Source organism: Phaenicophaeus curvirostris, chromosome 17, assembly GCF_032191515.1.
Source record: "Phaenicophaeus curvirostris isolate KB17595 chromosome 17, BPBGC_Pcur_1.0, whole genome shotgun sequence".
Lineage (NCBI taxonomy): Eukaryota > Metazoa > Chordata > Aves > Cuculiformes > Cuculidae > Phaenicophaeus > Phaenicophaeus curvirostris.
Window position 1 is genome coordinate 7,239,063 of NC_091408.1, and position 13,914 is coordinate 7,252,976.

Genomic DNA, 13,914 nt, shown 5'->3' on the forward strand with positions numbered 1-13,914 from the left:
TAGGTCCCCACCTCCTTTGCGTATCTCCCAGCATGGGTGTTTCAGACCACTCTGAGCTGATGAGAAGGGAAGAGCCAGCTTCTCCCACCTTTGCCCAGGATGATGTGGGTCACCCCAGCTTCCCTCTGGCACCCCAACACTGTGATCTGTACCGGTCTTTCTCCTGCTGGGCACCTCCTTGCCCATTCTGTGTTGAGTCTTGGTGTCAAAGGGAGACACAGGGTGTTTTAGTGCATAGAGCGGGTGTTGTCTGAGACCTCCTCCCTTTTAGCAAATATTGGGCTCCCCCTGGGCACTGCCCATAATGATTTCCACTTAGGTTAGAACAAGCACTCCCTTGCCCATGCCACCCACCGTCCTAGCTAGACGATCATCTTCTTGAGCCAAGAGCAATCTTGTTACCTCTACCTTAACCCAGCTGTGGCATTCCAGAACCTATAGGTTCTGCAGAGGCACCTGCACCCCCTACTGGAGGACACCCGGGTCACTGGAAACCCCGCAGCACTCCTGCTGCTCCTGGAGCCGAGCGTTCCCACCAGCCAAGGCTGCTTCTTGCCTCCACTTGGGTTTGTTTGTTTGTTTGCGGAACACCAGCTCGAAGGGGGCAGGAGAGAGAGAGGGAAGGAAAGCACTGAGGAGGAGACGTGCAGATTCATTTTGAGGCTTCATAATGGTACATTTACACACCACGTTGCCTAAGGAAATTGGGTAGATGAATGCCTGGTCATGCTGCCAGTGCACCAGGTTAACTCCCAGGATTTAGCTTATATCATTTCACAAGAGCGTTTATGGCCTTTACTGTGTTTATTCCCAGGTGCTCTTTGGCACTGCTGCATCCCAGACTCCTTTTGTGTATGCGTGCGTGTGTGTAGATTTTCAAATCAAATAACACATCTATTCAGACCCAGTCCACATTAAATATTTATTGCCTGCAGTTTGTGCATATGTGTTTGATAAATGGGCGTGAGAGGAGGAGAAGGAGAAGTAGGAGCTCAGATGCAGAGAAAACATCGGCTTTGTCTTGGAATCTCTCCAGGGGATGGCACTGCAGAGAGGTGTCCGGCAGGCACTGCCTTTGGGTCTGTTTTCAAGCCTTTTGGACAAGGTCCAAAGCTGGTGGGACGGCTGTGTGCTTTGATGCTCAAGTGACAAGTTTCTTCAGCAAGGAGAGGTGTTCCATGACAAGTTTTCTGCTGGGCCATGTCCAAGCACAGATGCTGCCATCCCAACCCCATACCCTGCAGATAAACAGGAACCCCTTTTCTTCCCCCGTTCCTTACTCTCTGTCCCATTGGCACTTGGAAGTTTGTCTGAAATGCTGCTGCATCTGGGGGTTGTTGTGTAGGACTTAGCTCTGCTGAATTCACCCATCTCCCTTTATACATTTAGGAAGCTTAAATAAAACCAGTTTGTTCTGGCTCCTGAAAGAGGCTGAGTGGCTGGCAGCAGGATGGGAAGTGTGGGTACCAAGTGCAGCATTAAAGGGAGGAAATCCACTCCTAAAAATTATGTCCAGCATCTGAGGAGCAGAAGGCTGACACCATTGCAGACACAGTGCACACAATAGGCTATTCTGGAAAAAAAATAGGTCCCTGTGGGGCTGTGCTCTGGCTTGTACCCATATTGTGTACACTTCAGCTCCTCTTCAAAGATGCAAATAAATCTGTTTGCACGGTGGTGGAAACAGTGCTGCCTCCTGGTAACCTGAAGATGCCTCTTGTCTGCCCTGAACAGAGCACAGCGTGCAGGCTGGGTCCTTGGTTTCTGCAGGTCTCCTAAAGGGAGGAGAAACATAGTGGTTCTATTAAAGAAGTTTTTTGCTTTTTTAAGGTTTGGGACTGGAAAGGATGACCCTTACAACCCAAGTTGAGTTTTTAGCTGTTACCGAGTGCTTTGGACATGAGGCTTACAGGGAAGCAGAGCGGCTGCAGGATTCCGCTCACCTCAGCACTGGCAAGCCTGGAGCCTGGTTCTGCAGCTGATACTGCCATGGCTTGTGATAAAGAAATGGTTCTTCCCTTGATCTCACAGTGTCTTTGCTTCTCCCTCTCTGATTCACAGCACCTTTGGAGAGCTGAAGACCGTCCGGCTGCCCAAGAAAATGGCAGGAACAGGATCCCACCGTGGCTTTGGGTTTGTGGATTTCTTCACCAAGCAGGATGCCAAGGTGAGACATAGACTTACCACATTCTCCTGCCCCTCTGGCACCCTTCCAGTCTCGTCTCCGTCCAGGAGGGGAGCCTGGAGGCTCTTTTCCTCTGAGACTTAGCCCAGATTTGGGGCAGACAGTTAGCATTCACCAGCAAAGCTGCACTGAGGCTTCAAAAGCAAGGTGAGAAGGGATAGCTTTCGCCCAACGTGACACATCAGGAAAACCTGAGCACGTGTGGCATCTCCACCACTGCCTTGGTTTTAGGGGAGTTTCGGTTATTGCGGCTATTTACTGATTTGGAAACTGCTCAAGTCAGTTCATTCCTCTGAGTGTTTTGAGGCCCACTGTGATCAGCATTTTTCAGGTAGTGAATGTAACAAAAGACCAATAGTTGTGAATTGGTCAAAAAGATGGGCAAAACCAGAGGGAGGACTGTGTCTGCTTCACCTTGCTGAACACAAGAACAAAGACCAAGTTGTGTAATCCAGTCGTTGTCCTGGTCCAAAGAAAGAACCTAGCTGTGCTGGGGTGGCCAAGAATGCTTTCTCAGTGTGGTTTGCACTGACTATTTGATAGTGACATGGAAAACATTAACAGCAGACAGCGGGGCTTGGGAAACACCTTTCTCAGCACCAGGAACTGAGCTCCTGAAGCCTGCAGGTTGAAAATATGTTTTGCTTTTACCAAAAAATGCAAAAGCCATCATTAAGGGGGCCTACAGGAAAGCTGGGCAGGGACTCTTTTCCAGGCAGTGCAGTGATAGGACAAGGGGCATCAATTTTAAGCTGGAAGAGGGAAGATTTAGATTAAATCTTAGGAAGAAATGTTTTCCTCTGAGGGTGGTGAGGCACTGGGACCGGTTGCCCAGAGAAGTCATGGATGCCCACTCTGTCTGAAGGTGTTCAAGGCCTGGTTGGATGAGGCTTTGAGCAACCTGATCCAGTGAGAGGCGTCCCTGCCAGTTGCAGGGGAGTTGGAACCATATGATTTTTAAGGTCCCTTCCAACCCAAACTGTTCTAGGATTCTATGGTTCCAATATCTTGACACTTTTGCGATCTGCTCGTATATGCACTTCATGCTGCAAATTGTTCCATAGTGTTTTAGGTCAGAATAGTTTGCTCTTCAAAATGTTCTATGCTATTGGATGTTTTTCAGCTTTCCCATGTGTTTAAATTCCATATTTGCAGAAGAAGCAAGGGGTTTGTGGCCTGTCTGATAGTATCCTGCCCTTCCACTTTGCCTGAGGTTCAGGATGAGGCTGGACCATGCATGGTCTCCAAAGCACTGGGCAAAAAGAGGGTCCTCGGCTCTGCTGTGAGCTGTTGGGTGGGCACTCCCGTGCCAGAGCAGTGCGGTTTTGTCCCCACTGCTGGCTCCTGGCGATTTGTTCGGTGTCTGGAAGAGAAACGATTGTGGGCATAAGCCAAGGGATGTTGTTGCTGAAGGGAAGAGACCCCATGGCTCCAGTGACTCCTCTAGACTCCAGATTTTCAAGTCTGTGAGCAGAGAAGAAGGAGAGAGAAGGGGGAGCAAGTGTAGCCTGTGTTTATGTTTTTAGACAGGATTCATTGATCCAGCATCTCAAGGGACTATTAGATCATCCTTTCCAGTGTGACCTCCCGTAGAACACAGTACATAGAGTTTCTTTGTTAGTCCTATATTGATCCTAATTCAAACTTCCTTCCGCTCAGCATTCATCCTCCCATTGGGGACCGGCTCACTGGGCAGCGTGAGGTGTCCCAGGAGCATGATTCCCTCCCCAGGCAATGAGCTGTGCCTGCAGCTCTGCGCAAACCCCAGCTCTGGGCAGCATTGCTTTAACTTCTGCTTCACAACAGAGTCACTCAGGCTTTGTTCTTGTTTTTTTTAGTTAGTCTTTTCGTATGGAAGCTTTAAGCGTTTGATAGAAAGGTGCATACAGGGACCTCTCCGGTTCTTTACTGCTGCTGGCTTTGGAATGAGACAGCACCCCCTTTTCTGCTTGCTTTCTGGAGGAAATGGCGAAGTCTTAGTGTCTGCATCCAGTCTCTCTTCAGCCACTTGGGGACCCTGTGGCTGATTCTATCTGCACTGGACAAATCGAGTTCTCAGCAGGGGGAAACCCATCTTTCTCTGGTGAGCGACAGCAGCCAGCTGGAAGGGAGAGAGCTGTGCAGGATGCTTGCTCAGGGCACTGTTCTCAAAGCTCACAGGTGCCATGGGAGGTGAGCATGCAAGGAGTGAGCTATCCTGCGGATATCCCCCCTTGCTTGGGGGGTGAGTCTTCTTTTCCAGCAAAGCAGTTCTTCCTTCGTTTTTTTTTCCCACACTTGTCTCTTTGAGGGATTTAATTGTCTCACAAGTGGCACATCAAGTATACTCCATTGGCCGTCTGGAAAAGGATGCAGTGTATTGATGAGTAGGATCCTGAATATTGTAAACACGAACATAATTGACTTAGAGTTTATTGCTAAGTGAAATGAGAGAAAGGGGGAGTGGGCCTGGAGATCTCTGAGCTGAATAGCTGTGACTGTCAATGACGTTTTTGCTCAAAGTGGTAATCTGGAAATCGCTTATAAGCATCTTATAAAACATGATGTTTTTGTAATAGAATAGTTCAGGTGGCTTTGTTGGGCATTTAAAGCCTGTGACCTCCCGTGTTTGTCTTTCTCTGAGCAGTCACAGCTGCTGTGGGAGTGTGGATGGAGTTTTTTCCAAAGCTGGGAAAGAGATGTGGGCCTCCCTTTCTGAACTCCCTGCTTCTGTGCCTGCAGACCTGTCCCAGCAGGCTACATTTCATCTCCTTGGACTGTCCCGGTGCTCTGCCATCCACTCAAGGAGGGCTAGTCCTGCCAAAAGGTGCTGTCGTGGGAGGGGTGAGCACCCAAGCCACCCTCACCATGCAGTGGGTCACCTTGCCTGCAGGAGAGGGGATGTTCAGGCAGGTCACAGGGTGCTGCTGGTGGTTGCATCCTCTCCCCATCATCTGCTCATCCTTCAGAGCCCCAGTCTCATGCCTGGCTTTCCCACGGTGACGTCTGCAGTTGGGGCTGCCTCTTGGGTCATTTGACGGCTCCCAGGGTGATGGATGGACCTTGACTGGCAGTGTTACACCACCATCAGATGAAATTAGCAGCCCTCTCTCTTCTCTGTTGCAAGCATTTAGCAGATCACAGCACGCACATATGCGAAGCCGGGAAACAGGGAGGAATCCACATCAAAGACTGCAATGGAAGGGACAAAGTCATATTCACAAAGAGGGTTTGCATACCCACTGGTCAAGCTAGGAGTGTGTGGAAACTGGAGAGTGAGAAGGGGAACTTCAGTCTGCTGGCAATAACAGATTAACTCCAGTTAAGGAACATTAACCATTTGACACGTTTCCTGACGTTCCTGTGCAGAACAGTTGTGGTATTGTTTTTATTTTTGAACTATTAAGCGGAAGCCGAGTTTCCACTTTTCTCCCTTGTCGATATAAAAATACATCTGGTCTCCAAATAGAAATTGCCCATTTGGGAAAGACAGTCAACCCTTTAAAAATGCACACACACGGAAGGAAAAATCCTTGTGTGCAGCTGGTGTCGCAGAGAGCATCCTCAGCTGGGACTGGTTCTTGCAAGCAAGGGAAATTCATCAATCTCCTAATGTTGTTGACCCTTTGTCCCTCTAATGACTCCAGCCTGGAGGCTCTTCGGCTTGAGTATTTAATAGGGCAAGGGGGATTCTATAGGCAGAGCAGCACTGTCCTCCAAATTAATGTGGTATTTGGGGATGGAGCCGTAGCACTTGGGGTCCTGCTGTCTTGATCTCTGCCTTTCCAATGCCCTGGCACAGCAGGCTCTTCTCCAGAGCAGTGTCCATCTTGTCCTGGCACCCTGGGCTTCATGTGAGTTTATCAGCCACCTCTTAATTTTGAAATTCTCTTTCTGAATCCCACAAACATTTTTAAGCTGCTGTTCCAGCTTCTCCCATTCCTCTCACTGCCTGGGCTGTAGCCCTGCCCTAGCTGTACTCACAGCTAGTGATGAAATCCTACCGCACTGAGCCTTGACTTTAAACTCGAACCAAACTCTGCAAAATCAGACTGAGAACGGTTTGGAAATGACACTTTTAAGCATACTCACATCACAGAGAAGGCCATGAGGTTTTCATGCATCCCCTAAAGCATTTGGAAAGCAAAAGAGACTTGTGAGGAGGTTTGCCAGGGCTCTTCAGCTTTCGGTGTTACCTGGCAGTGGGTGTATTACCAAATGCAGCAGCTTTAATGAAATTGTTTTTGACAGTTAAGGATATCAAGCTTTGTGTGGTGGGAGCCTCCCTTTTCTTAAAGGAGTAGGATAACGTGAAGCCATGGTATTAGAGCTCTTTGCTGGTGAGCCTCTCTTGGAAGAGCAGACACCACACTTCTCTTTGTCCCTCGTTCAGATACAGCTAAACAAACCTCTGGTTCTGGTTCTTTGGTCTTCAAAGGAGATGTTGTGAGATATTTGTGTGGAAGAGCTGCACCCTGAGAATAGCTCCCACCTCCAGCCCCACTTCCTTTGAAAGCCAGTCCACTTGTCCTCATTTCATATGTCTCATCTAATTGAAATATATTTTTTCCCTACCTACCTTTTCATTTGAAATAGCAGCAGTGGCAGATTTCCTCTTCTCGTTGGAAGATTTCCAGTAGTGTGGATGTATGGGGATGGCATTTCTCTCCTTCATCCCTTTGTCTTTTAAATCGTCAGTGGCTTCTCTTTTCTTTTCCCCTGAAAAAGTCTTAATTCCTCTCAGAGCAGTGAAGAGCTAAGTTTTATTTTTAGATGGTTTCCAAATGAAGTGACATTCAGTTTATTTTCACCTGAAATGCATGGCTTCTCTTCTGCAGCCCCAGCCCCAGGAGCCCACCTGAAAGACAGGGCTGTGTGGAGTGTGGGTCCCAGCATGATGTTTTCCACCTGGGCTTGAGCAGTGGTGGGCTGGGAGGGTGCCTGCAGTCTCATCCTGAGTTTTGCTTCATTGCCAGAGCAAACCAACTCATTTTGGGAGTGCAGTTGGCTGAGAAGGGTCAGCATTCCCAGGATGCTGGTAAATGTGTCCCCTCCCAGCAGGTTTCTTTCATGCAATGCAACTTGATGCATCTGCCTTCCTTCTTGCTCTGTGACCTTTCCCAGTGCTCCCCTCAGATCTAGAGGAGGCCTCATCCTGGACTGGGCTGAGCAGCTCTGTGTACCCGGTGGGGCGTGGAAGCAATCCTGCAACGAGGAGGATATGGCAGAGCAAGATGCTTTGAGGATGAGAGCCCACCAAGCGCCGCGCTTTGCTCCGTGATTGTAGGCATGTTCAGCAAGGTCTGCTCTCTTCTGTGACCTGCTTCAGGTTGCTGGGACCGTATCCCATCTTCCAGCCTTCCTCTCCCTTGTACTGCAGGAAGTGAGAAATTAAAAAGTATAAATTAACAAATGAGACCCTGCGATTAGAGCTGCAGTTGTTTGCCAGGCTTTGGAAATGGCTCTTTGTGCCAACGTAAACAGCCATCACAACTCCCTACTGCCACCTCCCCCCGAGTGTTTATTTAAGCCAACACATTGCTCTGCTAATTGGATACCATTCCAAGTGAAAATAGGCCTTTAAAACAACAGCAGCGGCAAATAAAAACAGCTGTAGCTGCAAAAGCACCAGCCAGGCTTGCAACCCTTCAGAGAGAAAAGGAGGCGCACTGTCCTGCCAGGGTCAGCCCCAGGGAGCTGGCGAAGGTGGGGAGTCTTGGTGATGCTGCGGAGAAGTTGGAATTGGTGCTTCTCCTTTCTCTTTTTATATTGGATGAGAATTACATGAGTGAAAGGAAGGGAAAACACAGGCTACCAAGTGCTGGTCACTAGAAATAGGGGTTTTTTTGAGTTTCATAACACATCAGCTCAGGTGGGGTCCAAGGAGCAGTCGCAGGCAGGCAAAGCCCCTTGCAGGAAGAGCCTCTGCCTAAAGACTTGACACACCCTGATGAATCAAAATTTCCATTTGGCAGAGGGCTCGGAGAAGAGATCTGTGCTTCTCCAGGACAGCTTCAGTGCTGCTATGGGGCCTCCAGAAGGGAGGGTACATCCCTCTTGGACAGGAGGATGTGTTTCAGTGGTCCTAGAGCTGCCGTTATGTGTTCCAGGGATGTGAGTTTGAGATCTTAGTAATCCTACTTAATCCCAGCCTTAGCTGGCGTTTTTAAAAGATCATTTTGGTCTCCTCTTCTTGAACTTGATGATCTTGGAGGTCTTTTCCAACCTAAACGATTCTGATTCTGTGATTCTGAGTCACTGTTTCCTGAATGCCTCTGCTGGTGGCCTACAGATTCAGAAAGCCATCTGAGCTACTGTGCTGGCTGGCACGCTTGTGTTCCACACCAGTGAGAGATTATAGCTGTACAGATGTTATTAAGCAGGATCTGACAATGAGGAAACCTCTGCATTTCTATAACACACAGGCAAAAAAAGAAGGGGACTTTGGCATAGTCCAAATGGAATGCTTGGGCTCAGCGATCCAGTGGGTCCTTTCCAACCTAGTGATTCTATGATAGGCTTCTGGCAGTGCCACATTTACTGCCGCTATGGTCAACATCACCAAACAGTTGGTGAGAGGAAGGCAGCTTTCCTCGGCGAGGTTGGGCTTCTTGAAATTCATTGCCCCTGAGCAGAAAGCAACCTGCCTACTCTCTGCATGCCAGCAGAGAACAGGATGGGTGGAGAGTCACGAGGTTGCTCTGCCCGTGCTAATCCAGCGCTGCTGCACTGCCCATGAAGGCCCTGGTTTGTGGTTGAACCACCTAATGCTGTTACAAGTCTCGACAGCCTTTCCAGAGTACAGCTTTCCTGGCTCAGGTGTGGTCCCGCGGGGATACAAGGCTGCAGCCAACCTTGAGCTGCTTGCCATGCTGAATTTCAGCCCGCTCCCCAGCGAGCAGCAGCAGCCTGCAGGAATGGCGAGGGGTATGTGCTCTGCTGCAGCTATGGAGAAGATAAATGATCAAGTCAAAGCCACTGATGGAGATGAATCCTGCCCCATCAGAGCAATGTGCTGCACGTAGGATGATCTCTGGTGGCCTTCTAGAGTCAGGACAGAGGGAGGGATATCTGCTTTTCCTCACATGAGTCTGGTTTATTTTCTCCCTTTTTTTTTTTTCTCTTAATTCTGCAGAAAGCGTTCAACGCCCTGTGCCACAGCACACATTTGTACGGCCGGAGGCTGGTCTTGGAGTGGGCAGACACGGAGGAGACAGTCGAGGCCCTGAGACGGAAAACAGCAGACCATTTCCACGGTAATGTAGCAGCATCCTTCTGGCCTGTCGATACAGCCCTGGCTGGCACCGTCCCATCTGGCACGCGCTGCCAGTCCACGCCAGCCCTTTCTCTGCTGCTGCTGGCTTGCTGGAGCTGGCAAGTAGATGCTGGAGCTTGACAAGGCGAGCACAGGGGGAAGCAGGAGGGATCCAGGCCACAGCTTTGTCTGACAGCTCTCTGTCTGTGCACGAGCCAGTTAACTCTCTGTGTGCTGGCGCTACCGAGGCACCTCAATGCCACTTGCAAGCTGCAATGCTTTTGCCTCCATCCTCCTGCACCCCCAGGTGCTCCGTAGTTGGGGACAGGCTCTGTGCATACAGCACACAGATTAGAAAAGACAAATAACGTGGGTATTGGTTGAGATACGGAGAAGGCTGTTTGGATCAGCTTCCTGAGAATGACAGCTCTGCAGATAACAGCACTGCAGGCTGCTATTGACAGCCATCGACAGGCACAAATGCATTGCTTGGCAAATATTTATGTAGGAAGGGATCCCCAGGGCTGGAGGGCTAAGCTGGAGATCAATGCTCTTCCTCCTCCTGCATCCCCTTCCAGCCTCCTGTCACCATCACACACGTGCCCGTCGCCCAGGGGGTTGGCATAAGCAGTTCTGGGGCTGCACGTCACAATCCTCGGTGATGGAAAAGCAGCAAGCCTCACTTATTTAGCAAGCCTGACTCCCAATGCATTTGTGAAGTAGTGTGCACAGCATTTATTATTACAGGCTGGGGAAGGTGCAGTTTGGTGATGGAAGGGCTGAGGGTGGGTACGACCAGAGAGGTGTGGAGCATAGTGGGATATACTGGGATCTACAGGCCGATAACCAACGTGGTGCCATAAAGGAAACCAAAGGGAGCACAGTGGTGTCTAGGTGCATGTAATAGCCCAGGCACAGAACATGTGTGTGAGGCAGCAGGGAGAGCAGGCACTGCTGAGGGGTGGATGTGCCCACCAGAACCCAGTGCTGGAGTGGGGGGGACACACTCCATCACGGCAACGTGGATCTCCACCCTGGTGGGGAAGGCAGAAGGTGTGATGTTCCATGCACCCCATTTTATCTTTGGGATCTCCTTTCTTCCTTACAACTCTGCTCGGTCTAAGGGGAAAAATAGTCTTGGCTTTACAGTAGCAGCAGGCTCACAGCAGATGCCGGCTGCTGCCCGTGAGCTCAGTCACCTCCCATCTCCCCAAAGCTCTGCTTGTCTCCTAATTTCTGTCTGTGTTTGCTCCAGCCCACTTGTCCAGGGTATTCCTCACTGAGGTGGGGACTCTGGGAGAGCAGCAGAAGAGCATTTTCACATCCCAGCAGGGATGCAGCCTCGGAGCTTCGGTGGCTTCAGAGGCTGAAAAACAGGAGCAAGGTTATCGCTCCCCATCTTTAGGAACTGCAAATGTGATTGAAGGCACTTCAATCACATGAGCTGCACTCCAGCCCATCTTGAGGGGAGAAAAATAACATCCAATGACTTCAGCTCTGCCTGGTGGACACGCGCTCCTCCACTGCAAAACTGCTGGTAGCTAATCCTGCAGCAGAGCGGGATCTGCCAGAAGTGGATCTCCATAACAAAGCCTGTCTGGGGCTCCCGGGCACCAGGAGCTGGCTGGTGCCTGGGACCACGGCTCAGCCTACCCACACCACACTGGCAGGCTGGAGTTTTACAGGTGGGATTTTATTTCTTTGGGATGCCCAGCAGCCCCAAGAAGGGGAGGGAGCTCTGCCCTGTGTCTTCTGCTGTGGATGTGCAGAAGGTGACAGTGATAGCAGTAAAGAGGGAAAAACTGCTTCTACCACTCTGCCTTCAGCCACCATGGGGATTCCTTATTTCCTGCTCTGATTTCTTTATAGGGTTGAGCATTGCCATTCCATGGCAGAGTCTTTCTCTTTTTTCCCCTTACCTGAAAGTCTCCTGTGATCGTTTTGAACCTGGAGCCCTCCAACACTGCAGGCCACCCATGCTATTTAGAGATGCTTGTCTTGCTGTAGTGGCGTCGGGTGTTTGTATCAAGCTGTGTTGGCAGTGCTGTGCCATCCATACAGGGTGACATGTGGCCTCTGCTGCTTTTGGCCCTTTTCCTGGTTATTCCACAGGTATAAAAGCAACCAGGGAGCCTGCTGAGGATTTTGTACATGCCAGAAGATGATAAAGTGTTCAAGCAGGACAAAGCACTGAGACTACTGATCTCACGGGGCCTTTGGGACAAATGTCTCCCAAGTTTTATGCAATTGGAATTGAGTATTTTGAAAAGCTCCTCCTTTTTCTTCTTCCATTTCCTCTTTTCTGTGCAGCTTTTGGTTTGCTGTGAGCGCAAGAGTGATGCATGGGTGTTAGTACCTGGTGGATCTGCATGTAGGAGAGGCTACAAGGTGCTAACAGAGGGGATGAGAAGTTTGCTGTAAGGCCTGGAAGGTTGTTATCACCCAATTCTGGTGGGATGGAATGGTGACCTGCACTCCCTTGGGTCTGATGGCAAGTTTGATGTGAGCGATGAGCTCATTCTGTTCTGTTTTGCTGCCATCACAGCATCTTTCTGTTTCCTGTTTTGAAGGAGCCACCTTGATCTTTCAGGTGGGTGTCTTGAGTAGCAGTGGCCAAAATCCCTCCCCCGGTGTCCAGTGTGAACCCCATCGTTTTGTTTTAGCAAGGAAATAATTTGTGAAGTCTAGAACTAGGCTGCAAGAGACACGTACTGCCGCTGACTTCTCTCTGCTACAGTTATGCACCTTATTTCTAGCCACCATTTATAGAGATTTGGCTTCCTTTCCCAGGTCTCACTCTGATGTTAGTTGTTAGGTTAAAGAGAGGTCTGGTCTCCTAAATCTTTTCTCCGTGCAGGCGTTTGTCATGGCAATCAAGCCACTTCTGAGCCATCTTTTCAATAGGTCTAATAGGTGCGATAAAATGGAATAGGCTTCCTTCCCATTTCTTGTAGTTTTCAGATCATTCTTTATGGCTTGTTCTGAGTCTTGGTAATGTTCCAGGAGAAAGTGAAGACCCCAGAAGTGGTCACTGGCTGCTAGAGATGGCTTCAGTAATGCTGTCAGGAGTGAAGCCACAGCTCAGCCCTGATGGCTGGGACTGCAGCACTGCACCCTGCACTTGTTCTCCTGCCTTGAAGCACAGCCTGTAGGAGGTTTAAGTCTTTTGGCTCACCCCTGAGTGTACCTTCTCTTCATCATGAGGCAGGAAAGTCTTATATTAGGAAAAGAAGTGTATCAAAAGTATACCCAGCAAGTTGAGGGAGGGGATTCTGCCTTTTTACTCTGCTTTCGTGAGACCTTACCTGGAGCCCTGCACTCAGTTTTGAAGTCCTGAGCACAGGGAGGACATGGATCTCTTAGAGCAAGTCCGGAGGAGGCCACAGAGATGATCCGAGGGCTGGAGCACCTCCCATATGAGGACAGGCTAAGAGAGTTGGGATTGTTCAGCCTGGAGAAGAAAAGGCTGCAGGGAGACCTTAGAGCAGCTTCCAGTACTGAAAGGGGCTCCAGGAAAGCTGGGAAGGGGCTCTTGATCAGGTAGTGCAGGGATAGGATGAGGGGGTCAGTTTTAAACAGAAGAAGGGGAGACTGAGATCAGATCTTGGGAAGAAATATTTTCCTGTGAGGGCGAGGAGGCCTTGACCCAGGTTGCTCAGAGAAGTCGTGGCTGCTCCATCACAGGAGATGTTCAAGGCCAGGCTGGATGAGGCTTGGAACAATCTGATTCAGTGATAAGTGTCCCTGCCCATGGCAGGGGGGAAAGAACTGGATTGGCTTTGAGGTCCCTTCCAACCTAAACCGTTCAATGATTCTATGAAAAATATCAATCAGTTTATTTGAGTTTTATTGCACCCCACCATGCACTGTTAATCTGTGGGACCCTCTACTGCAAGGTAGCTGGAGAGCCAGAGTGCTTGGCCAGCCTCAAGGGAGAGCTTGGTGCTGCTGTAGATAAAGACACTTAGCTCTATGGTAAGAAGAAGCCACGGGAAGGTTGCCCAGTGGTTGGCCTGGGGGCTGCTAATGAATCTCATGATCTGGAGCCAGGTCATGGCAAACACTACATCAGGGCAGTGAGGGCTGCACTAATCTTGCCAGCAGCAACATCACGGTCCTCATTTGGGAGGGGGATCCTTTCTTTCGAAAAGAGGGATCACAAATGCCTTTAAAACCAGAAGGGAGAATACTTTAAATCCACCAAAAGAGAGGCAAAGGGATCCCAATGCCTTGCAGCTGAATTTGTCAGCCCTGGGGTGAGGAACAGATCTGGATCTGTGCCCTGCGCTGGAAGGAGCCATCTGGGATCACATCCAGACCTGCACATATCCTGCAGCCCCAGCCTCGGTCCCCCTTTCCTTCCCTTTCTTGTCCAGCACTGGGCAATGGTTGCCTGTGTGGCTCCATCCCAGCAAGCCTCGCTGGAGAAGATTTGTGAGCGAGGCGGCGATACCCTCAGCATGCGCGTGCTCCCTCTCTCTCGGGAGCTCGCAGT

At 49.9% G+C, this 13,914-nt stretch overlaps 1 protein-coding gene across 1 annotated transcript in view; it reads left to right on the top strand.

The window, feature by feature from the left end:
* RBM19 (RNA binding motif protein 19) overlaps positions 1 to 13,914 on the top strand; it is a 68,811-nt gene that overhangs the window by 42,277 nt on the left and 12,620 nt on the right. Inside the window, exons 22-23 of the mRNA XM_069871271.1 lie at positions 2,062 to 2,167; positions 9,300 to 9,420. Of these exons, the coding sequence (XP_069727372.1) occupies positions 2,062 to 2,167; positions 9,300 to 9,420 (227 nt within the window). The remainder of the gene's footprint in view (positions 1 to 2,061; positions 2,168 to 9,299; positions 9,421 to 13,914) is intronic.